This window comes from Diadema antillarum, unplaced genomic scaffold (assembly GCF_040938485.1).
Source record: "Diadema antillarum isolate AM-2024a unplaced genomic scaffold, OU_Dant_1.0 seq00000616_RagTag, whole genome shotgun sequence".
Lineage (NCBI taxonomy): Eukaryota > Metazoa > Echinodermata > Echinoidea > Diadematoida > Diadematidae > Diadema > Diadema antillarum.
Window position 1 is genome coordinate 125,200 of NW_027271540.1, and position 25,088 is coordinate 150,287.

The 25,088-nt window shown below is 37.1% G+C and overlaps 2 protein-coding genes across 2 annotated transcripts in view; one reads left to right on the forward strand and one right to left on the reverse strand.

Moving 5' to 3' along the window:
* Nucleotides 1–1,816: 1,816 nt before the first annotated feature.
* Nucleotides 1,817–6,812, forward strand: LOC139735964 (D-beta-hydroxybutyrate dehydrogenase-like). The gene is made up of 7 exons (XM_071646719.1): nucleotides 1,817–1,965; nucleotides 2,821–2,945; nucleotides 3,387–3,509; nucleotides 4,086–4,189; nucleotides 4,736–4,808; nucleotides 5,305–5,366; nucleotides 6,669–6,812. The coding sequence occupies exons 1-7, from the start codon at nucleotides 1,817–1,819 to the stop codon at nucleotides 6,810–6,812; spliced, it is 780 nt and encodes a 259-aa protein (XP_071502820.1).
* Nucleotides 6,813–14,029: 7,217 nt separating this feature from the next.
* The window catches only part of LOC139735978 (uncharacterized), a 211,915-nt gene continuing 200,856 nt past the window's right edge, over nucleotides 14,030–25,088 (reverse strand). The window contains exons 15-16 of the mRNA XM_071646733.1: nucleotides 17,590–18,805; nucleotides 14,030–15,489 (exon numbers count right to left, since the gene is read on the reverse strand). Of these exons, the coding sequence (XP_071502834.1) occupies nucleotides 15,035–15,489; nucleotides 17,590–18,805 (1,671 nt within the window). The 3' untranslated portion in view covers nucleotides 14,030–15,034. The remainder of the gene's footprint in view (nucleotides 15,490–17,589; nucleotides 18,806–25,088) is intronic.

The following is a 25,088-nucleotide window of genomic DNA, read 5'->3' on the forward strand; positions in this document are numbered from 1 at the left end:
GTAAAGGCGAAATTTCCCCAAGTATATGCATATCAAACAATGTCAAATAAAATGTACAGGCTGTATCAATATATGTATAACACGCCCGTGAATTTTGACGAAACGCGGACAATCCGTTCAAAGGTTAGTATAATATTCTTTTATGCATTTTCAAAGTTTCGGTGCCGCCATTGCTGGATGCGAATATTACAGCAGTTCGTGACATCACGGCAAAAACAAACAAACAAACAAACAACAAAAAACAGACAAAAATGCTGTGAGAAACATATAAAGAGAATTCAGCAAGATTTGATTTGTTTAGAATGAATCGACCTTCCTCTTTCAGAAAGCACGGAGAACGGTATATTACTCGCAACATAATACTATGCTTTAGTAAACAAGTCTAAGAAATGTGTACTTTGATTTCCATAAAATATGAAGATTTGTGGAATTTTCTTTATATTTTCCTTGCATGTGAAGAACAATTCTTAAGCTATGACAAGAGAAGTGAATAGCTGCATGTCAGAGTTCATTACATCAATCACAGGGTGTGACTTTGAGGGATTTGACGTTTCCCTTATTGATTGAACGTGACCTGAGGCATTTCATCTTATATAGGAAAGGCTAGAGTTCTCTCTGTTGTGATTGCGATGCACACAAATATTCTTGCTTTTATGAAGGAATGTGCTGGGCTGCACTAGTATGAGAAGTAAATGTTATACTTGTATTGTTCGCGTTGTTATCTGAACGCTAACTCATCTCGTAGACTCTGGTACTGGGCTTATAGATAAATCCCAGATAGGTATATATGTAATTCCATTACCAAGTTCAGGCTATACAGGAGATCATACGCAAACCTGATATCCAGGTCTCGAACAAAGGTCATGGCGTAGCCTCCAGGATAGAGCTACACGTACATTACTGGCAGTAAGACCGATACCAATTGGCAAGAATGGCAGTATACATCTACAACTTTGACTGAGGGGACCTCTCTGGAATCAAGCAAGCATTATTGTCAGCTCATCTAGGATATGCCTTCCTATGGACACTCATTAGATGTGAGTATCCTTTCATGAAATTTGCAAACTTTGGGAAGAAGAGTGAATTCTCAAGGCAAGCGATATATAGGTCGGTTCAATAACAATGTCATGTCGGATCAACTAAGGGATGCACGGAGCAGCTCTGTGTTGTATGTTCTTCTGACTGCATGTATTTGTCGATCATTCAAATCACTTGCTCCTTAGTTGCCGTTTCATTTCATTTTTATTTCATTCTCTTCCTTTCCTTTAATATTGAGTTTCGTCTCGATATATTTCCATGCACTTTCATGAGGATAACTTTCATCATTAGCACACTCACATCATAATTTGTAATACTTGGTTAAATACTATTATATAGAGGTTGTTGTAGATTAGCTCGACTGTACTCATGCTCACTACTAACAGCTGCAAGGAGTGCACGGATAAAATGACAGTCATATTGATTAGATAGCCTTGTCTGACATAGATAGCTGCGTCCCCGCTAAGAGCTGTCATTACCAGGCTTAACGCTTTGGTTTCAAAAAGACATTGTGGATGAAACATTCGGTCCAAGTTGCGAATACCAGAGATGATTTGAACTGATCTCTCTTTTTTTTTTTTAAGTACATATCTATGGCATCACCATAATGAGACAACTGGAACACAATTATTGGTTCTAATATTACATGGCCCAGCAATTGCCTCAAATCATGGGGTTCAAATCAATTGAAATATTTTCCTCAAAACTGCTAAAAATTGTCAGTCCTCAAAATTATCCGTGCCCTATTCTAATTACCATTTTTTCACCTCCAGAAAGAATGGCAGGACGAGTAGCTCTTGTCACCGGTTCTACGAGTGGAATAGGCCTCGGTATTGCACGGGCACTGGCAAGTAAAGGACATTCCATTCTGCTGACAGGGTTTGGTAGCGAAGATGTGATACAGAAACACAAGGAGGATTTTCAAAGGTATGCATGCCCTACAGCGAGTAAAATCACTATTCCAATGATTTGAAAAAAAGTGATATGCATAACATATATATATATATATATATATATATTCATACATATATCACATGTGTGTGTGTATTTATGTATTATGTATATCAATGATGATTAAGATAAAATATAGGTATGTATAGATGTTGTGTATAATACTGTTGACACGACGCTTTTGTTTGCTGTTAATTTTTTTCTTATTTGACAAGTTAAAATGAAGAGTTTGTTCGCAAAAACCGATAAGTCCATATTTGCCAAATGGAGATATTTGCGATTAGAGGCCAAGAAAAATAAAGAGAATAATAAGAAAATTGTTGCTTCTTTTGACCATAACTTCAAAAATGTACCTTTATATGTAGTGACCAATATATCATTTAAAAGGTATTATTTTGTACTTTATGACAGAGACCGTACTTCAAAATCTTCAAAAATGGACTTATCGGTTTTTGCGAACAAACTCTTCAAATACAGCCCTTCTCAAGTTGTAGGCCTAATACGATTATTAATTTTAACATTATTGATTGGCTTGGCGACGAAACGAAATGGAAGCTATATGTAGATAAAATTCTCACGATATTTGTCGTTGCACCTGGAAAACCATTCTTAAAGGAAATTTCGATTTTTTTTTTCAACAGATAAGGTGCTTGACATGGAAAGAAACAAAACAAAATAAAAACTAGGATATTTGATCTGTCCAAATTTTAGTCCAGGATGCGAAAATCATACAGAGGGAAATTCTTGTCTTTTCCACTCCCTCCCATCTCTTTCTGTTAATTCTATGCATGTTTATTTACCTTTTTGCTTCTGATATTTTGTACCTTGCAGGGATTTTGGAATGTCTGTGAGCCACTTTGACGGTGACTTTTCTCGACCAGACGAAGTCGATGGGTTGTGCCGGGAAATCAGAAAGAGCCATCCAGGGGGAATCGACATTCTGGTCAACAATGCTGGTTAGAATGAAATTAGACTCATTTTCCTTTGATGATGCTTTTTTTCTCATATGAGAAAAAAGCGTCAAAAAGCAAAATCATATAGCTAACAATGGAGTCATTTAAATTAAATGAAACCGAGAAAAAAGTCTGCGTGACAAGAATCGATCACAGATGATGGAAGAAAGATTTAAGAAAAAAAAATTTGAAACATATGATATGAAAGAAAACTGAGCAATATAATCTAAAACTTAATCCTTTTGGGGAAAAATCACGTATCACAAATCAAATTCAATTATATACCAATGTATACGATTGAACATATGACATCACATAATCAATTCTGGGATGATCAAAACGAATGTCAAAGCAGACTCTTGTTCATGCATGCGAGTAACATCTTTGGGATGATTTAGGTTATTAGTTTGTTTTCGTTTTTGGTCTGCTCTTATTCCGATCAAGGTTTTCAGTATGTGAGCCCCGTCGACGAGTTCCCGCTCGAGACGTGGACGTCGATGATGTCGGTGATGCTCACGGCTCCATTCATGCTCATCAAAGAATTCTCACCAGACATGAAGAGCAAAGGTAATTAACCCGTTCAATACTGAATTCTGAAATGCTCATAGCCTTAATACGCAGGTCACCGGCTTCCCCTACGGAACGGGTCAAGGCAACATATTATCTACAGTGCGATTACTGTCAGCGTAACGTCCTATACTAATCACTTTCTACCGCACCATCATGCTTTTAAAATTAACCACAATCAATCATCCTTGAAACAGTTGATTCAAGCTCACGTATATTATGCATGTTCTTTTTGCTTGTGACAAAGCTAGAATATACGAATGATTCCTTCAAAAATATGCACAGTACAAATGTAATTTGTGGAAAATTTCTAAGAGGTGTTGTATTCATCGAATCAAGAGATATGTTCGCCTTTTATTTCAAATTGATTTATTTGCATTTGATATTTGAATTGAAATTGAAAAGGAAATTAATCTTGGCTACGAAGACAAAGTAAACGTCGTCTCGAATAGTTTTATTGCCCATATGTTATGTACACATAGTTAAAGAGACGCCAATGCAATTTTAAACAGTTTTTTTTTAGTTCCCCTCTACGCATTACAATAGCAACTAATATCGCGAATGATTATTATACAGGATGGGGTCGAATCATCAACATTTCGTCGACTCATGGTCACGTGGCTTCGGTGAACAAATCAGCATACGTCACAGCCAAGCACGGCATTCTGGGATTGACAAAGGTGAACATTCTGTTGTTCATGATTTGGTTTGTGAAGATTTTTTTTTTATTATATCTGATATTATATCTAGTGTCAAGGTTATGTATGTGAAGGTATGATTCGATCCAAATACCCATACATGATGAAAATAATGGCCATAAAAACGAACATTTGATGGATAATGAATTCACAATGAATGTCGAAAAGATATTTCGTAATATACAAAATAAAGAAGAAAAAGTGACATGCAGAATATTCTCTGCAGATGGCATGTATGTTTTCAAGTCTGATTATGATTATATTACATATACATTGCATGATTTATGACATAATTTCTAGATGAATAACATTTATTTTTGGGGGTGAGGGTGTCATATTTTCAATCGACGTCATGCTTTGCCGTAACATGTAGACGGAAACATGTTAAGAAATCGTTGCGCTGGTCACAAAAAACAACAACAAACTGTCAGGATGTGCACGAGTGCTCTGAAAAAGTTGCCGCAACCAAGTTGCATATAATTTCTACTTTACAAGCTTACAAGATATTCTTGTCACTTACTCTGATAGGTTGTAGCACTGGAATTTGCGCGGACCGGTGTAACTTGCAACGCGGTCTGCCCTGGTTATGTGTCTACGGAATGTAAGTACATGTCTTTATCATGTAACATCTTTCATTCATTTTTTTTTTCGTCATCAAGTTCATGGTGAATTTTATACTGTATCAGTCATCATCATCACCATCCAATTCATCAACTATTCCCTCAAATACTGAGTAAACTCATTGACTCGCCCAAATAGTGTCTTTGTTGTTGTCGTTTTATTTGTTTGCTTTTTGTCTCTATTTTGATGGCGCATGACATTAGACTTAGTGACTAGATTATTGTTGTAAACTAGATCATTTGTACCAAATCTGTACTAAGTGCGACCTAAGGTAGCTCAATTCACTTCGATTACAGCTGTGTGACGGTGATACTGACAAGTTGAAGGTTTTACCCTGTCTCTGAAGCAATAAATTGTTTTGTTTTTTAATTGGAAATGACGAGGGTTTTTTTTTTCATTACATGACAATTTTTCTTTGTCTGTATCCCGTATGTGGTTTTCTGAAAATAATCTTTCTGTGTTTAATTGTTTTCTAGTATTTGTCAAACAAGCTGAGGAACTCGTAGCCAAACACAAGATATCCTTTCAAGAAGCCAAGGTAAAACGGACGGGACATTTCTCTCCAAATTACCGTAATATAGGCCCTGAGTTACGATACAGTACATTCCCGTTGTAACGAAAACCGTTAAAACGAAATTCCGAATACAACAAAGTAAAAATTCAGGCCGTAACATTATCTGCTCAAGATATGTTTTTTCACTGTTTATTATTCGTTCGATTATAATGAGATTTCGAAATAACGAAAGAAAATTGTCAGTTCCGAGGACTTCGTTATAACGGGAGTCTACTCTACCTGGTTTGACATCTTCGACGTTCAGAGATGATAATAATAGCTTATACAAGCCCCACCGTGGTTATAAAGACTAGTCTTTAACCCCCTTTTGTGCCGGGGACTTTGTGCATACAGTGCTATTGGGCATAGGGTACTGATAATCGGCACTCTAAGCACACAAAAAAAGGGTGTAATGGGATGGTATAGTTTTGGTTGAGGCCTAACTTCAAGTTTCTAACATTTGTTGGTGAGATAATGAGAAACCTCTTATGAAATATGAAAGGGCATGTAATTCCATGAGGAATTAAACATTCATTGGATGAACATTGGTTTTGAAACGGCTGAGATATCCTAAACAGATTGATTCTAATACATGTAAAAAGTTTTATTACGATCGCTTTGTTTCACTTTGTGTTTGAATGTTTCAGCCATTCCAAAATTGATTTTCATCAATTAAACTTTGAATTCCTCTTAGAATGGTATGCTGTTTTGTAAGTGTTTTCTTGGTATCTCGCAAAAAGTTAAAAGCCCAATTCTTCATCTTCATCAATACTGTACCACTTAACAGGCACTCAGTCATTCCAACAACGTTTATATGTACAAGTACAACATGTAAGAGCTCTCAATTTCTGTGTGCTGGAGAGAAGGAGCGCCACCTTTTGACCAGAGATTGATAACGTGTATAAAGTTATAGCATGCAGGCAAGCGTGATCATTGTAAGATTCAAATACACGTACAGGAAACTTAGATTTGTACAGAGGTAACATGGATGATTTCAAAAACCTCAGAGAGACGCATCTCCGTGAAGAAGTGAATGAATTAATGTGTGTTTTCGTCATGACCGATGTCTTTTCTATTCAGTGTATGCAGACTTGCTTTAAATAAGTAAATGACTGACATTATACAATGTACAACTAACTTCAGAGTTGTGTGTCATCTGAAATTTTGCTGGTCCTGCAGTAGTGTAGTCCCTTATTAAACATGCTTTGTTTTGTTTTGTTTTGTTTTGTTTTGTTTTGTGTTTTTTGTTTACTTCCTTTCTACTGAAATGCTCGATTTTCGCGCCAGGAGGTACTTTTAGAGAAGCACCCGACCAGGGAATGCGCTACGGAAGAGCAAATCGGCGAGGCAGTTAACTTCGTCTGCTCGTCAGCGTGTGATAACATGACGGGGTCGTCGCTCGTCATCGATGGCGGTTGGACGGCCGTTTGATTAAGGATACGAGATCGTTTAGTCGATCCCTCCTTATATACTACAAACAGAAACTATTTTCAAATGAATGTGCAGATTATATTACTCTCATAAATGATGTGAAATATATTGTTTGTATCACAGAATTCTCTTCCTGCCAAGGTTCGGTTAAGGTTGTAAGTAATAAGAGCTTTTATAAGAAGTTTGTATAGCGATATGATTTTTATGACAATCCGGGTTTAATGATATCTCAACCTTTTTGTTTCCATTTTTAGGTCTTTCTTCCTCGATCTCTTCTCTCCTCCGCCCTCTATCCCCAAATATATATCTCTTTCTTATTGCAATTTACTCTATACTTTCTGTCCAGGTATAGCCTTTGTTAATACTTCTGTCTCCACCTCCGACATTAAAGGCATGGAATGGTTTTGGTTGAGATGGGGGATTCCGATTTCAACTTTTTGCGAGATAATTAGAAACCACTTATGAAATATGAGTTAAAGATCATACAAATCTAAGAGGAAGTCAAAGTGTATCTGATGAAAAATCGGTTTTGAAATGGCTGAGATATTCAAACACAAGTAAACACAGTGGCCCTGATAACAGATGAGTTCCACCTTTTATAAGGACCTCTTTGTTGAAAGGAGATTATTCAGAGGGGTGAAGGTTCAGGTGTGAGTTTCTTCAATTTGTTTCCCTCTACAAATTAAATTTGTTATAAATTAACAAACGTGTCGGAAAAAGGAACCAGTGGGACTCGAACCTGTCATCTACCGCTTTCCGGGCAGCGACACTACCACCAGGCTGTCCCTGGTTGCCGGCAGTGACACGATGAACATGGAACAAATACCCAAGCTCCGAACTACCGACATTGTAATGTTAAGCAGTCAATTTGTAGTAATTTGTAGAGGAAGATTAAAGAAACTCACACCTGGACCTCTTTGTTGTTGGATATCTCGGCCATTTCAAAACCAATTTTCATAAAATAAACCAATATCGACCAAAACTATACCATCTATTAAATTATCTTCTCACTGATACTAGTCCTTCCTTCTCTGCCACATCATCCAAGTTTCGTCTACCCATCGAAATATCTTTTCCCTCACAAACTAACATTCTAAGACATTAAGTATTAAAGGAAACCAAAACCCAAAGAGCAATGTGGATCGAGTGAAAGCAGGAACATTAGTAGAACACATCAGTGAAAGTTTGAGGAGAATTGGACAATCGATGCAAAAGTTATGAATTTTTAAAGTTTTGGTGTAGTAATGACTGGATAAGGAGACTACTTCAGTTTATGACATCATTGTGTGGACAACAATATAAAGAAAATACAGAGAAAATTCAACATACTTTCACTTTCTAGCTTAATGAAAGAGCCCTTGACTAACCTCTTTCAGAAAGCAGGGGGAATGATATTACCCTTAATTATGTCAGTAACAAGTTGATGGAATGTGTAATATTCATGAAAAATGAATTTTTGTGGAATTCTTCTTTTATGTTCCAAAATGTTTCAAAAACAGACAACAGTCGGATAAGAAATACGAAAGATATGACATTGTGGAATTTCACATTTCTTCGGAAAACATTTCTTAACCAGTCGTCCTTAAGAATATTCAAATGATCGAGCGAGTTGATGATGCCATGCCCTCACAATTTTTCATGTATGTTATAATTATATGAAATTCGAAAAAGATTTTATTTCTAGCTAATACAGTTAAAGCATATTCCCATACGAAAATAGATAAGGCAAGTTTTGTATCTATTTAGCTGAAATGTGAGATTTTTGTGATTTCTGAAGAAATAGTGAGAGCATGAAATCATCAAATTGTTGATTTGAATATTCCTAACGACTGGTCAAGAAGTGTTTTCTGGAAAAAAAAAATGAAATTTCAAAGTGTCACAACTTCCTTATTTCTCGTTGCATTTTGAACATTTTTGCACTGTTCTGCAGGGATTTTTTTTTCCTTTTCTTAAGAATTTTATGAAATTTTGGAGTGGATGTCTTCCTTAAAATGTAAACGTTAATAGATAAATACAAAATATTTCTTGTTAACATGTAAGAAATCACGTCATGAATATTGGAAAATCACTATTTATTCACTCCGCTCAATACACTTATATATTGTAATGAGGATTTGATATAAAACTGGTTATTTGTATTAATAATTGAAGCACAATGTCATGTTGTGCTTTTCCTATTTTGTATTAATAATACATGCAGGCTTGGACCGGTGCTGTAGACTCTCTTTTTCAAGTTTCTGTGATTTGTGAAATGGTGTCTGATTGAAAATAGAGGGTAGTATGTTGATAATACATGTACATGTACCGTTCTGCAAACAGCTCAATATATGACATTAGAATACACATTTTGGTGTATGTATTATAATGGACGTTTATATTAATGAAGAGTTTTATCACAAAACGAGCTAAATTCATTCTTATCAAATTGAGATATCTGCAATTAAAGCTGCTCAAAAACAAAGAAAATAATGATAAAATAAAATTTGTACTTTTAATCAAACTTTTAGAATATTCCTTGTTATGTCACAAGTGAGGTATTACTGGAAAGGTTTAATTTTGCTCTATCTGATGATGGACTTAATTTGAAATGTTTAAAAATGGCGCTTAGACCATTTTGCGATAAAACTCTTCATTATTGTTACATAGGACTCGACAATAGCAGTGACTTGGGGACACTAAAAAATTATGTCAGGTCACCAAATTTCGATATGGCTATCTCTTAGTGACAACTAAGATTCAAATTGGATTTCTATGTTTGTTTTTATTTCGGGCCACAAAATTCCAGAATTTACAAATTTAAAAATTTTACTGGCCCAAATGGCCATCAGAGCAAAAAAAAAATTTTTTTTCTAGAGCAAAAAGTTAGTGTTGAACCCCGATATATTATATGAGAGGCACTCTGTAGAACAGTGTATTCTTTTAAGAAAGTTGTGATCATGAAAAGAATACAATTCTATTTTGGTATATCAAATTAAATTTTAAAAAGAAATTATTACACTGCTAAAAATTTCTTTTCTATTTTCTTACCAATGAGATTTTCAATACAATGGCTATTGCCAGTTTGAATGGAGAACTACCACTTTCCCCCCTTACTTTGCACGATCTGATCCCCCCTCCCCCCCCCCCCCCCCCCATGAGACTGTAAATATCAAGTTAAAGGGTTTGTATAGTGTTGGTTGAGACCTAACTCCAGGTTTCTAACATTTTGGGTGAGATAATGAGAAGTCTCTAATGAAATATGAAGGAGCATGTAATTCCAAGAGAAATTCAACGTTTATTTGATAAGAATTGGTTTTGAAATACCCAAATACGAGCAATTCTAATAAAAGGTGGGACCCACCGTTTATTATGATCACTTTGTTTTTTGGATGTTTTTGGATGTCTCGTCCATTCCAAAACCAAGTTTCATCAAATTGACTTTGAATACCTCTTAGAATGGTATGCTCTGTACTATTTCACAAGTGGATTCTTGATATCTCGCAAAAAGTTGATAGCCCATTTCTCATCTCCACCAATACCATACTGACCCTTTAATGAATTACGTCAGCAGCGCAGTGGTTCAGACTAGGACCAAGCAACTCATCACTCTTCACCTGAACATTCACAAGACTCGTGAGAGAGATGGGTGGGGGGGGGGGGGGAGGAGGGAAAGGGAAGGAGAATGAAATGGGGGGTCGGGGGTGTCTAGAACTCACCCACACATGACACTGTCACATTGGGGCTCTGCCGCAGATAGTTTCAAACCAACATGTTTAAAGGAGACCTTCGGATGATTTTCTGACCTTTACATTTGAACAACTATAGATTGGATATACTGGGTTCAGAGTTTAAAGGTCCTGTTTACCTTTAGGAACAGTGATTTAAAAGATGTTCAAGATATGACATTTAATGCATATGTGTAGGTCTGTTGTACCACAAAACATCCTATCATATACAGTATAGATTTTAGCGATAAAGCCTAAAATATAAGGAGATATCTGTATTTTTCTCAGTAAACTGTAACTGTAGACGATTTAGTCTGGAAACATTTTCATTATAACTATGGTTCACATTTTGTAAATTATACCGATTCAAATTTTTACAGTGGTTGTTTCTATCCCTAACTCACATTTTAGAACTATTTTAAAGAACCAATGCTGGGTTTTTGCTTCATCTGCAAATGGTAAATTATGTCTTTAAGAATTTATTGTGATTGGGATGAGGAATAAGAATGTTTTCAAAATTTTTAACAAATCACAATTATCAAGGATGATGACATGGCGGCTTCACCATAAGAAAGCATGAGTAGTGGATTAAGATCAGAGCCAAATTTGAACATTTCCCTTTAATATCTTGTGTCCATCTTTGCTCAATTTTGGGACAGTGTGATGCTTGTATAAAGAGAAGATATCCACACACCAACTGGCCAAATCATATCACAATCTAGTGAAAATCCACTCAAGAAATGATCACGAAAAATCTTCATCATTACAAATCAGTATTTTGACATTTATTGTCACATAATACAACATTTGATTCACTTGCTTTGTTATGAGTATCATACCATACATGAATAAACATATAATATGAACATGATAAACATTTTCCATCATACTCGAAGGTCTAATATGGACTCGATGACATGAAACTAACTTTACTAATTCCATGAGCAGTTTGTCTTGCATAAAACAGATGTTTGACACATAAAATAGGACATCACACAGGGCAGAGAGTAGAGGCTGAATACAGATGGATTAAAATAATACATTCAGCCACATAATAAGGCATTATGGATAATTTCAAAAGATGAATATAAATACCATAGTTACACAGGGATTTGACATGCAACAGTTTCACCAACTTGTAAGCCTATAAACTTCAGCAAAATACAATGCAAAAAAAAAAAAATCAGGATGACATTTTTGAAATCAAGTGAAAATTAACATCTTGGGTATCTGCTGCCAGAACACAACCTCAACAGAAATGCTTTGACATCACTTTTCAAATATATAAAAGAAGTTACATTTCTCTTAATATTTGTAAGTATTTACAAATATGATACAAATGAATTATTACTGAATGTTTCTTTTTAAGCAGCTCCTCAGAGAACGTCCTAGGATAGTCAAGATGTGGGCAAAACATTTTCACTGCAGTTTTGCGCAAAGCTTCATGAGAGGAATGCCATTTTTGGTCTTCCAAATTTTGGGAGGAGTTCAGGAATTTCATCCGGAAATCCTGTATGTACACAAAAGCAAATTAATACAAACTCAAAGATACCAAGAGCAAGCATCTACAGAGAATTATTCTGCAGGAATCCAAACCTTAAAATTTCATGCTCTCTGAGCTGATGCAGTTGCACACTTTTGCATGATAACAAAATGAAACTAAATAAATCCCCCAATGGATATGTTAACAAATGCACATCTCACAGCCCGTCTATCATGGCAGTTAATACATGGCAATAGAATAAAATCAAAACAAGATCAATGAATATCTCATGTTGAAGATGAATAATAGTACAGTGTTTTAAAACTAATGAACATTGTGAGTATAGAAGTTGATACTAATATTTTGTTAACATAATTATACCATACAAACCTGTGTGGTAGATATTTAGCTCAGCACAATTGTATAGTTCTCCAGTCTAACCCTCACAAGCAGGAACAGATTAATTCTGAATTTGTGGATACGGCTGTACTGGTTTCACGTGGATACTAGATTCATAGATATGGATACTGGTTTCGTGTGGATACTGGTTTCATGTGGATACTGGTTTCATGTAGATAACTGGATTCATGTGGACACTGGGTTCATGTGGATACTAGATTCATGTGGATACTGAGTTCATGTGGATACTGGTTTCATGTGGATACTGAGTTCATATGGATACTGGTTTGATGCGGATACTGGTTTCATGTAGATACTGGATTCATGTGGATACTAGTTTGATGTGGATACTGGTTTCATTTGGATGCTGGCTTCATGTGGATAGTGATTTCATGTGGAAAGGGCAAATTAGTCATTAATGTGATTGTCCTTTTACATTTGCACTTCAGGCTGCTATGTAAATTTGTTTTCTGTATAGAACTGTACAGTATATTTGTATCACTTTTCTAACAATTTCTGGGGATACTGCAGGACAGGGATGATTTATTATAACCAGATTTAGTGTAAAAATTTGATATTGGGTATATTGCCTATTTCTCCATACTTCAACCTCGGGCATCTCACAAAACATGATATTACAAGTGTACCATTTCAAATCTCCCTTTAGGCATTGAAATACATACAATTAAACTGTGCAGTAATATTCACTTTGAGTTTAAAGGGAACAAGATATTGATATAACCCTTGTGGAAAGGTGTAGAAAGTGAACACGTACTATGGTTCCAGGAAGCATACTAAAAAGCAGAAAAGAAGTAAATAATGCTTTGTCATCAAATTAACGGAGAGATTACATAGAGTTGGCAAAATGTTGCAATAATGCTTTTCATTGACTAATGCTGTGAGTATGAGGCAAAGATTATATAAAATCATCCAGTAATGAAGTAGAACACTGGACTACATGAAATCACAATGTTGACTACAGTAATCATCTCTGAATAATGGCACATCGCTCACAAGATTCCAATTACAAAGTTTCCGTATAAAAAAATTGGGTTTGTTGGCATATAAGGAGACCTGGCCAGCTGTACATACCTGGCACATGGGTCAATCCAGCACTTGTTAGAGCAGTAAGAGTTTCTTTGGCTTGTGCTTTTAAACCAAGGCAGTTTAATCTTTCCTCAATATTCCCACGGTCTGCTTGCTTATATGTTACCCTACAAGAAGTCAACTGGACAGACGAATCTACGCAACGAAAAGAAACCAAATAGGCTTACGACAAGGACACAATTCTTGGACTACACTCTGTCCCATTTCTTTACTTCTTAAATAGGCAGTTACCCTCTGTACTGCAAATCCAAACAAACACACTGTCAAGCCTTCATATGTTTCAATTCCACTCAAATCACATATCACCATACACAAAGAGATCTTTCTCTGTTGTCTCCAAACTGAACTGCATAGCTACTTTACTGTACAGACATAATCCCATTAAAATAATCAGTAGGAAAGTGTGATTTGTGGAACATCTTTCCATAATTTAGCTTGTATTTATCAAGTCGCAATTAATGTCTAAATCATTTTAATAAATTCTCTCATCAAATTTGTGAGTTCAAGTCAAAACTTCATGACAAACTGATGAAGTTCTTTCAACAAACTTTTGACATAATATTTACCTGAGTGAAGCTTGCTGATTTCTGATGCAAATGCAAACATTCTGCCACCAGTACACCCACAGCTTTAATGAGAATGCAAATTCTTCAAACATCAAACTAATAACTACACGTTCAGTCAATAAATAACTCCTACCACTAATCGCAAGCAAGTATTCTGTTCTTGCCTGCACACACTGGAAAATTACTCGGCATAGAAAGAGTATTACGGATAGAAAAGAGACAAGAGTAAGTAATGATGTCTCTGGCGTAATTCTTATCATCTCATATAATTAATATTTGTTCTCAAACTTACTTGACAAAGGCTCCCCCAAATAGCTAAATTTCAGGATGGTCACTACGTACGTGCATGATATCTCCAGATTAGTGTCATTGGACAGAACTGTGCCAGGACCTGGTGCAGGTCCGCATGATGTCAGAGAACCCAAACGCCCGACGAGAATAAGAGTAACACTTGTAGTAAGTATATCATGACCAAGACGACCAAAATAACCATTTTGAGGTATGGTGTCCTCAAATTATCAAAGACAAATTAAACCACTAGAAAGATGGCTGCCCAGATTTCAGTATTCACTGTCACAGTTTGTACACCACACACACATTTTTGTGAACAGGAGCAGGTCAAAATGTTCACAGGAGCAGAATACAACCACCCTCAATGTTATGACTACAAGATACCAAACCCTTTCCAAACAAGATATGCATTACTGGTAAATGTACACAACATTAAATCAACAACTAACTGACACAATAACATGAAAAGTTCACCCTATAAAGCCAAATGACCTCAAAATTATATCAAAAATACTCAGGTGATACTGAATACCTATGTGTAGGTCTGTTCCATGTTGCTTCAAATTCTTTGATGGCATTGATAAATTTCCTGTATTCAGTTGCAAAATCATGTCAATTCCTTGGAAAAAGCACTGTAAGAAATGTTCACCATGATGCCACAGTATGGCATTATCATAAATCCACTTCATCATCATTTGAACCATAAAACATAAGTCTTTGGGTGGCTGGAGGTTCTGATGCGGGTAGGGCTGGATGAGACTGGTTTGATGCTGATTGCACCAGTCTGGAGCGGCTGGCGAGGGATGGCACCCGATCGTACTGCTCCAAACCAGACTGAACTGGTTCCCACTGGCTGGAAGGAGATGATTTTGGCTGTGAAGGAGTCGCTCCTTTCTTCTTTTTCCTCCTCTCCAGCGAGGCCTGTGACATGTCTAGATAGGCTGCTTCACCATGAGAGCTACCTGATGGGGGTGGGGTGGTGGGCGGTTTGGAGCTTGGTAGGGGTGGGGGTGGGGCGTGACCATGCTGACTGAAGTGGTGACTGTCCGGTGGAGGGGGTAGAGCCACCTGACGTCTGGCACTGGGTGGAACCATGTAGTCCCCCATGGTGGAGTGAGCTGGCCGGTCTATTGTGAGACATTACATATCACAAACAAAGAAATTAATGACTGCATGATAGCATATAACACAAACATCAAACAAAGTTCCAAAATTAAATTCCTAATAGTCCAAGCATGATGATTTCCTTTCTTTCATTTGGTTTCCTTTCTTTCATTTGGAGTAATAAACTATTGAACTGAACTGAACTGAAACTGAGTATGTGCAAATATTTCTAAGTTGATATAAATTACTTCATTATCTTAATGTTTCCTACCAAAAGTTCTACACCATTAAGAAGATGTAAAATAAAAGACCAAACCATTATCATGAATTAATGAGGAAAATTTTGAAAGGGGGACTTTTGTTTCACTCTTTGTGGTTGCTAGCTTCTGCAAGAAATGGTCATACCCTCTTAAAAGAGCAATCTTTATAATATACACACCATCTGTGAGATGTGAAAGGCCACCAGATACAAACAAACGGCACTGCATCAATGCCCATCTGCTTTTAAAGGGGATGGCTAGTAACCGATCAGTGGGAATCAGTGGGAATGCTGAGGGATGATTGTTCCAATCCTTGTGGGATTCATTTAAGGGTACATTATATATCTATTCTTGTGTGAAAATTATTTGCTTCAGAACGGTCTCATATTCAAGTAATGTGCAGTTTAATGCTCCGTCACTGACCAGGGACGATTACCTGGAAGCATTAATCTGCACATTACTTGAATATGAGACCGTTCTGAAGCAAATAATTTTCACACAAGAATAGATATATAATGTACTCTTAAATGAATCCCACAAGGATTGGAACAATCATCCCTCAGCATTCCCACTGATCAGTTACTAGCCATCCCCTTTAAATCTGTAAGTTACAGTGACAGGTTTGTTGTTGTTTTGTTGTTGTTGTTGTTCTTGTTCTTGTTCTTGTTGCTTCATTTTGGGTATTTCTGCGGTAAGGTGGAGGGTTAGGCAGCTTGTTGGTTGTGGTGTTGAGCACAGCAAATTCACTGCGGTTGTCTATGGGAACAAATCTCCATTTAATTCTCGACTTTTAAGTCAAATCTTCTGGGCAAACAGTAATCTTTTCAAAACAATCATTGTTTCTGACGATTTAGACATTGTACCCATGATCCTGCATAATGTACGGAGGAATATGGTTACATCTCTGTGGTGACGTATTAGATTAATTAGCATCATGCAGGCTTGGCTTTGATGATGTATGATATGTTGATGGGAAATTTTACATCATAACACAAAAGATAGAGATGTGTTCAATATCTTTTTTGTGTGTGTGTGTGTGATGGAGGTCCCATTACATCCATTTTGTTTTCTACTTGCAGTAAAAAGCTGGTACAAATAGCTTTCACACAGCATCTCAACACTCTTAAATTACTCATGATTGCTTTTTGGTTGCCATGGTTACATAAAACAATCCAACATTCCAATAGCTCTGATAGGAATAGATCACTATTCCGGCATGAATTCACTACCTGAAGATAGCTACCCCATACGACGGCTACAGAGACAAAAAGCAGCACATTATGTGTTATCTTGTTGGGACACAAGTATACTGGCTTTTCTACAACAGTATTATGAAAATCATGTTTTTGGTCATAAATCAGGCAACTGTGACCATTTCCCCCTATTGGCCTCCATCACTAGATTATAACAGCATTTACAGACATTGAATCCTAATGATGCATATTTTCATTTGTGTTTTTCTTTTTTTTTTTACAGCATATAGAACATTTAATCATTATTATCAACAATATTGTGATTATCACCCTTGTGCCTCTGCTACATTCCAAAACTATTTTTGAAACAAATGGGTCTGGGAGCAGCTAACAAAAACCTCTTGTTTCAAGGAACTCCAGGGGCCAATGAATCAGGGGAATGCTACATTTGCTGTAGCATTCCCTTCAGGCTCATAGCAATACATGAATCTTTGATGTACTAACTAATTTACTCTCCATATAATTCTGTTCTGAAATGTAAATGCGCATTTTTAATATTTCTGTATTCATAGAGTTCCCAACTCATTTCCCTGTATGTATCAAAAATTCAAATCATGACAAGCTAAAAATAGGTTGCCATGGAGATGGAATGAATGAATGAGGTACTCACCAGCTGATAAGTGAGCCCTCGCTAGAAGGTCCTGGAGACTTTCTGCTTCCTGAGGCAAGGCGATGTCACGGTCGTCTTGGAGGAGGTCATCAAAACTCCTGGAACGCCTCATCCTCTGGGCCTCACTCTGACCTCCAGACCGCCAACTCTGGTCCCGACGGGGTAAGCTGGAGGATCCGTCTCGTTCCCGGGACTTCACATCAATGGAGGAGGCCACGGTGCCTCGCCGCAGCTCAGCCTTGCTGGGGGCAAGGTGGCTGGGTCTGCTGGGAAAATGGGCACTGTTGGTCCGTACAAAACTATAGGGGGCAGCATCACTTTGTGGAGGCTTCATAAGCTCATAGATGGCTTGGTCCTTCCCAGATCGTTGTCTGGAGTCAGGGGAAGAACTTTGCCTCGCTGCAGGGACAGGGTACACTCTAGGAACGGCAGCGATTGGCACCGCATAGTCACTCTCATTTGAGAAACGGTCATACTCACGCTTAAAGTCACGGTCCGTCTGTGGCTTCATCAAAACATACTCCGGTTCACGTATCGGTCCTCCCCGTTTGGATGTGTGCGTGGATTCCTGGGGGGTTTGAGAGTGTTTGCCACTAGGAACCACACTGTACGTACTGTCTACATAGGATTGGCGAGGGGTTGGTACTGGGGGTGGAGAGGTATCCGGCATATCATCAAGATTATCATCATCAAAACTCTCATTGTTATCATTACTACCACTCAATGGTCTCTCCTTTAACAATTGCCTGATACCAGCAGCTGAGCTGATCATATAGTCATCATTCATATCAACAGCATCAACAGAGAAACTCTTGATGGACTTCACTGCTGGCCTCCGAACGGGAAGCACATCGTACGAAGAATGGTTGCGAGAGTCAACATAATGCTCTCCTACAGGAATATCAATTGTCCGGCTGCGCGGCAATCTATCGTAAAGATCACACCTCTGTGGGCGTGGTGGGGGAACAACACCAGCGGTGGAATTTGACTGGGCGTTTGGTGGGGACGCCCTACCCCTTTCTACTCCGTCCGGTGGGCGTGTCCCATGCACATCTCTGATCTCACTGGCAAGTCTGTTGTTGAGAGGTCGCTGGTAGAGAGTAGCTCTGGAGTCCGCTACCCGCGGAGGCAGAGGGGGAGGAGAATGCTCCATCTCAGCTTGGTGGTGGGAGTGCAAGTCAGGTGCTGGTGTTGTTCTATTACTGTTGCTGTTAGTCTACATCAGCATAATGATTTCATGAATGGAAGGGGAAAGGGTTTTTAAGGACAGAGGGGATAGGGTTACCGGGAAAAGAAAGGTAGCAGGAGGGAGAAATTACCACAATTTGACAAAGAAATTACACATGAACAGAAAGAAGTATTAGGAACAGGAATGGCAGAGGGATTTGGGATGGAGAAAGAATAAAAAACACAAAAATGGAGGGTTGGTTAAAACTCCAAAGTCATGCTTGGGATTTCATGCCACATAGTTTAATTGAAATCAAAGATCACCAAAGCCACAGATAATATCACTAAACATCCCACAGAAGCGCAGTGGTATAATCATTTGGAGTCTCAATGAGGCTAAAATAATCTCATTCAGAGTTTGACCCTTACTCTTATTTACTTGGATTGCTTTTTCATACTAACATTTCCTGAAAATTTGTTTCTTTTCAGAAAGAAACTAAAGCATCCTTGATAATTATCCTTGCAAATTATCACAAATATTTCAAGTATCTATGAATGGATTCCTATAATTATGTCATATGTACCCATTTGGGCTGTTTATAATGCATGCCATATCTTCCCTCATTTTGAAATATTACAAACACATTTAGAAAGCCTACCATACTAATTCTCTTTCTATCTAATACACAAGATGAAACACTACACAAATGGAACTTCAGTGAACCTAATGTCACACACTCAAATGTTAGCAGTGCTCTTTGCAATTTCCACAAACTTGCACATTACAGTGAACAAGAATCAGAACAGCACATGTCTAAAGTTATTGGCATCAAATAGTTCTTATCTTTGATGACAAAACATTATGACATCCATTCAAATGTAAGATGTCTCTAATACAGACATTATTTTCACCTACATCCTCATTTCTGGTCAAATATTCCTCAACCCCTTCCCCAGCCGCTATAATATTTCCAATGATCGCTACCAACAAAACTAATTCACTTTGTGATGGACATCAAATAATGAGAGACAGGCATCACTAATCTGAACTACCAGCTAGTCTATTCTAACTGATCACATCATGAAATGCCTGCCAAAAAAGAAGTTTGTAAGCAAGAGTAAATGTCATCTAAGAAAAAAAAAGATAGCAAACTCATCAAACAGAAAGAAAAGCGGAATCCTATCTCCATGGTTTAACCCTTTGTGCACTTTGAATCCTGATTGGCTCAGAAAACCGCATAGCACTGTACACACTGTCCAAAGTCCCTGGCGCTGAAAGGGTTAATCAAATACACCCATCACTTAAAGATGTGGTGTGTAGTTAATGGTCTTGTAACCCATTTCCCCTCAAAACTTCATTTTCATTTGGTCTTCTTTTTTTTTTCAGATTTTTGTGCCATTTAATTTCACTTTCTTCATTAATGTTAATCAATATATTATGAATGAGGCACCAGTAGAAATAAAGAAAAGGGGAATGAAATGTCTTGATAAATGTAATTAATAACCCCATCACGAGTCGCAGTACATATGAATAAATATTGATGGCTTTAATGGTTTACAAGGTTATTATCAAATATTCAATGACAATCTGTCAGTAACAAGTCCAGTAAATTGATTGTAAGCACATTGATAATGATTAGGACAGTTTAGCAACAAATAAAATTATTACAAAGGGAATAACTGACAATGACACATATCTAGACACTTCAGAAAACAAAAAATATATGAATGTTAATTACAATTGTATAAGTTTTCTCGAGGTTGTAAATGAACTTTTATAGCAAAATGATTTCAGACTGTTTAAATTTCAAGTGAAAACGCACAAAAAACAACAAAATCATATGATTATTACATGCCACATTTCATTCAGCAAACATTGGTCACAGTTTAAATATCATTTCAATAACAGAATAATTAGCGAACAGAGCAAGTGTGGTTTGTGAGAGTACAATATGCACACAATGCAATAGAGTGCATGGACCATAGAAGAACATTATCACAAGAAAGTTCAAGAGAAAGTTCACAATTACCACAAGATTTACGCAGAGAGTGGAGAAGAGTGAGATGAGGTGAACGAATGGGGAAAAAATGACAAAAGGGGAGAAAGAGAAAACAGAGACAAAAAGAACATCCATTAGACTTCTGGATTGATGCTACATTATATGTTGACACTTATGCTCTACGTGTTGAGTAATATATCGCTACACACATGTACTTACTACTTCGATAGATTGATGGGAGAGAAAACGAGGTTTACATTTCGTGTCACTTCATTTTGGTAATAGCATGCTTTATTGTCATTCACATTATGAGAGTTTTAGGATAAAAGTTGCAGAGTAAATCATGCTTGCAGTCGTGTCTTCAGGCCAGTGGGAAAGTCTGAGCTGTGAAGGGATGAATAGCATGAGGTAAGAAATATTCCATGCACCGACTATCAGCCACATGCAGCGCTGCGTACTACAGCCAAACATGCTGCCAAAGCTCAGAGCCTTCTATCAGATTCAAATGGCTCCGTTCTACTTCCCAAAATAACCCCTAGCCAAGCAAGCATTGAATGAGGTTATTAAGGTCCTGCTTTCATGCATTTATACGGTGTGATTAGGTGAAATCTCCAAAATTCTAACAAGAGGGCATTTATGTGGGGTCAACATCCCCTTATCTCGCACCAATCCCATCAAATCAAGGAAACTGTTGTAAAAATGATAAGACAATCTTTTCAAACAGGCCACAAACATTGCTGCCAAATCCTTGAAATTTGATAAATATGTGCCACACCAGTTTGCACCAAATATTTACATCCAACTGGCTCTCTGCAAAGACAAGATAAATTCACTGATTTTCTGTCACAGTATTCCTCTTCTTTGTTTCCCCCAGCTGTTTTGTGAGCAAGACAAAAGAATTTTACAATTGTCATCATTCAAGCTCTTTATTTTCACGATACCCCAAAACTGAATTAGATTTCACCATCGTATTAGACCACTGAACACTATGAAAAATGACTCTTAACTTTTATCTGAATTGCCAAATTTCATGTGGGGAATATGGTACATGGGCAGGTCATCCTATTAATCAAACTAATCAATTAATCATTTTGGACTGTGAGGTCGGACTTCCCAAGCAATTTCCCTATAACAGTTTCAGGAAAAGGAATTAAATCATCACCTTCCCCCACCCTTCCAAACTCGTTTTAAATTGATAGGAGAAATAATGTGCTATACTCTTGATGATGAAATGACACATTGACTTCGTGGTCCAAAAAGGATATGTGATTAGCACCAAAGTGTCTGAAGGCTAACTAGCCTACATTGATCTAAGTAGTGGGAGACACAAATATGCTATCCCCATGTACAAAGCGAAGCCTAAAATCTGTGCATGGCATGAGATGGGTGGGGTTATGTATCCTAATGATTCAAATGAGCATGAAATGAGTGGTGTGCTCAAATGTGTAAAGGAAAGTTGCCATGACAATCCAGGACTCCCATGCAAGGCTGCTGATGTTTCAAAGACGCTGACGTTCAAGAAATCAAGAGAGAACTCCAAGTTTCTTTCCTAACAGAAGATGGTAATAATAAAGTACATTTATAATGCGCCGCATCTATCATTAATGATACTCTCGGCGCATGAGAGCCTGCGTACTTCAACACATACTGTGTACAACCCTCCAAACCTAATGGTGGGGGGACAAGACTTGGCAGAATCTTGTCTGACTGACGGCTAAAGTTTGAATGAGTATTTCTTCGTGTGTCCTCATTTCTATTTTTTTCCAAATTTTGCAATGATTAATGATGCACTCTCAACATCAAGTCCCACATTTATTTGTTGAGAAAACCAGCATTTCAATCACTAACAGGATAGAGCTGGAAAAGGTCTACAGAATAATTGGGACTATGTGAATACAGACTTTTATCTTTACGCCTTTCTCGAGAATCTATTTCTGCATGTTGTATGAATGCTTTTTCTTTTCTTTTTTTCATCACACTCTGGGTCATTGAATGCACAAATAGTCACAGGGTATTAATAATAAAACAACATAAAACAATGTGAAGAAACATTTCAACCAAAACTCTAGGGTTAGCAAGAAATCAAGGCTTAGCAAGTTAATGGGTGAAAAACAAAATAAAACTCAACTCCCTGATTCAGCTGTTAATGAAATACAGTGCAACAAGCAAACCGTCTACTTAGCCGTGCTTCTGATGTCCAAGGCAACACTGATATGCAAAGTGACTCAGAATATTCCATTTAAAACTGGTAAAATCTAAACTTAAAGCAAACGCAAAGGACCTAAAAATATGACCAGGATTGTTATTCTGTCACAATAACAATGCAGACTGACAATTCCAATGGCTTTAGATATCACAGGCAGAGGGGGAAATTCACTTCGATTTGGGATTGGAGCCAATAAATGACATTGGAAAGGTTTCTAAATTGAATACCGTGAATCCTGTCGCCTTTCCATTTCCTTGCAAGTTTCACGTCACACTGAAATCTTGGCAAGACAATGACAATGGTAGGGCCTATAATGGGGAGGGAGGTACAGGCTAAAATTTTACAAACCTGTTGTTCAAGTAGACAACTTTTTTCTTGGATAATACCCAAAAGCTTCAGAAAACTGGGGAAATAAATCTTCGAGCTATTGCTAAACTAGGCCAGGGTAAGAGGCAAACAATTATTCCTTCCTTTTTAACTGACTCTGACACTTTATGGCATGCCCTCAAAATAAAATATGGCAAGGTCTTTTAACTGAATCTATTCTACTTGAACTTAAAAACATTCCTGAATCCATTCACTTTCCTGTGTGCAGCAAAAGGAGACGCTCTTGTAAATACTCGTAAATATCATGCACAATAATTATGCATTTCATTCAAAATATACATTTTAAGCAATAATCAAACAATATTCTCCTCAAACAGATGTTTGAAAATTTGAAAAATGAGGAACCATTGTCAGTTTTGTTTTCACTTTTTGCAAGGGGAGGGGCCAATGACACTTGCCATCATCAACAAAATGTAAATTTTTTCCAGTTTGTAATCAAAATTCAATATGGTGACTAGCAACTATTTTCAGGAGGTCTGGGAAGTTAAAATTCATCTAGATTTCATTCAATTACTGCTGCTGCTCCAAGTTGTTACATGCAGAAGGGCATAAGACAAGGAGACTTCAGAAAAGAAAAAGAAGAGTTCCATTCACTCTAGGACAATATGTTTTCCTACATTTTAGCTGTCTCCAGTTGCAACTCATTTCATCGGAAGGAGCCTTTTAGGTCTGTTTCAATTCATTTTAAATTACAAAAGAAAGAAAATGTTTCTGTGACCAGACCTAGCTATAATTCCAATTACAAAGTATTTCATAATCCAGTGAAGAGTGAAAATGTGTTTCTTACAAGCAGCCCACAAAAAGCCCTCATTTCTCATTTCTTTTTCAGGGAAGATTTGTAGGTCTCCTCAGAGTGCAGGTTGTGTTAAAATTGTTGATTTTCTCCTGACTCTACAGCCAGCTCTCAGTATGATCTAACATTTTGGTGGACAATGTGACAAATTTCAGCTTCAAAGTATTCTGAGCTGCTCTCTCAGCTGAGAAGACAGACTCTCACACATACTTGTATATACCTTTAAACCAAGTTTTGTTTTGTTTTGTTTTTTAATAAGAAACATTTCAGCTGGATCTCATGCTTTGGAAAACTTTCCGAAATGACTTGTAACTGGAGATGATACTACCTCAATCAAGCTAAAAAAAAAACTTATTATAGGACAGGTATTATCCTACAATTTTATCTATGATATATCCTAGAATGTGATACGCCAGGAAATTTCTGAGGATTTTCATCATCACAGTCACAATTTTGGGGAGAGCAGGAAGAGAAAATGACCATCTACAATCTTGTGCATCACTGATGTGATAGGGGAACTCTGGTGAAAGAGTTAAAATGATACTCACACTCATTTTGAATTTCATATGGATACCTCTCTATAAAACAGATAGCACTTAGTTTAACAATCTACATTTCACAAAGACATCCCTCATCCTCACTCATGAGAAAGACCTTTTTCTTATCACTTCACCTCAGCTCTTTCTGTCAAATTCACGTCTTCTACTTTATTGTAGTCTTATTAGCATTTGACATGAAGCAGCCATGAATTCCTAAACTGTCCAAGCTTCTTTGGTCTGCACTTTTCTTTTCCCGACTCTTATAACAGCAAAATGCATCGTTTCCCTCCATAAACAGGACTTTTCAATAAATTCCTGTTTTGCTACTTTCCTTTCCCTTTTTTGTCTTGGAATACAGTGAGATGAAGTGCTTACCATAGATAGAAAAACAAATAGACTGTGACATC

Coding starts and splice junctions, on each gene's coding strand:
- LOC139735964 (XM_071646719.1), top strand. CDS start 1,817: ATGGCAGGACGAGTAGCTCTTGTCACCGGTTCTACGAGTGGAATAGGC. Junction 2,946..3,386: donor CATTCTGGTCAACAATGCTG/GTTAGAATGAAA, acceptor ATTCCGATCAAG/GTTTTCAGTATGTGAGCCCC. Junction 3,510..4,085: donor ACCAGACATGAAGAGCAAAG/GTAATTAACCCG, acceptor ATTATTATACAG/GATGGGGTCGAATCATCAAC.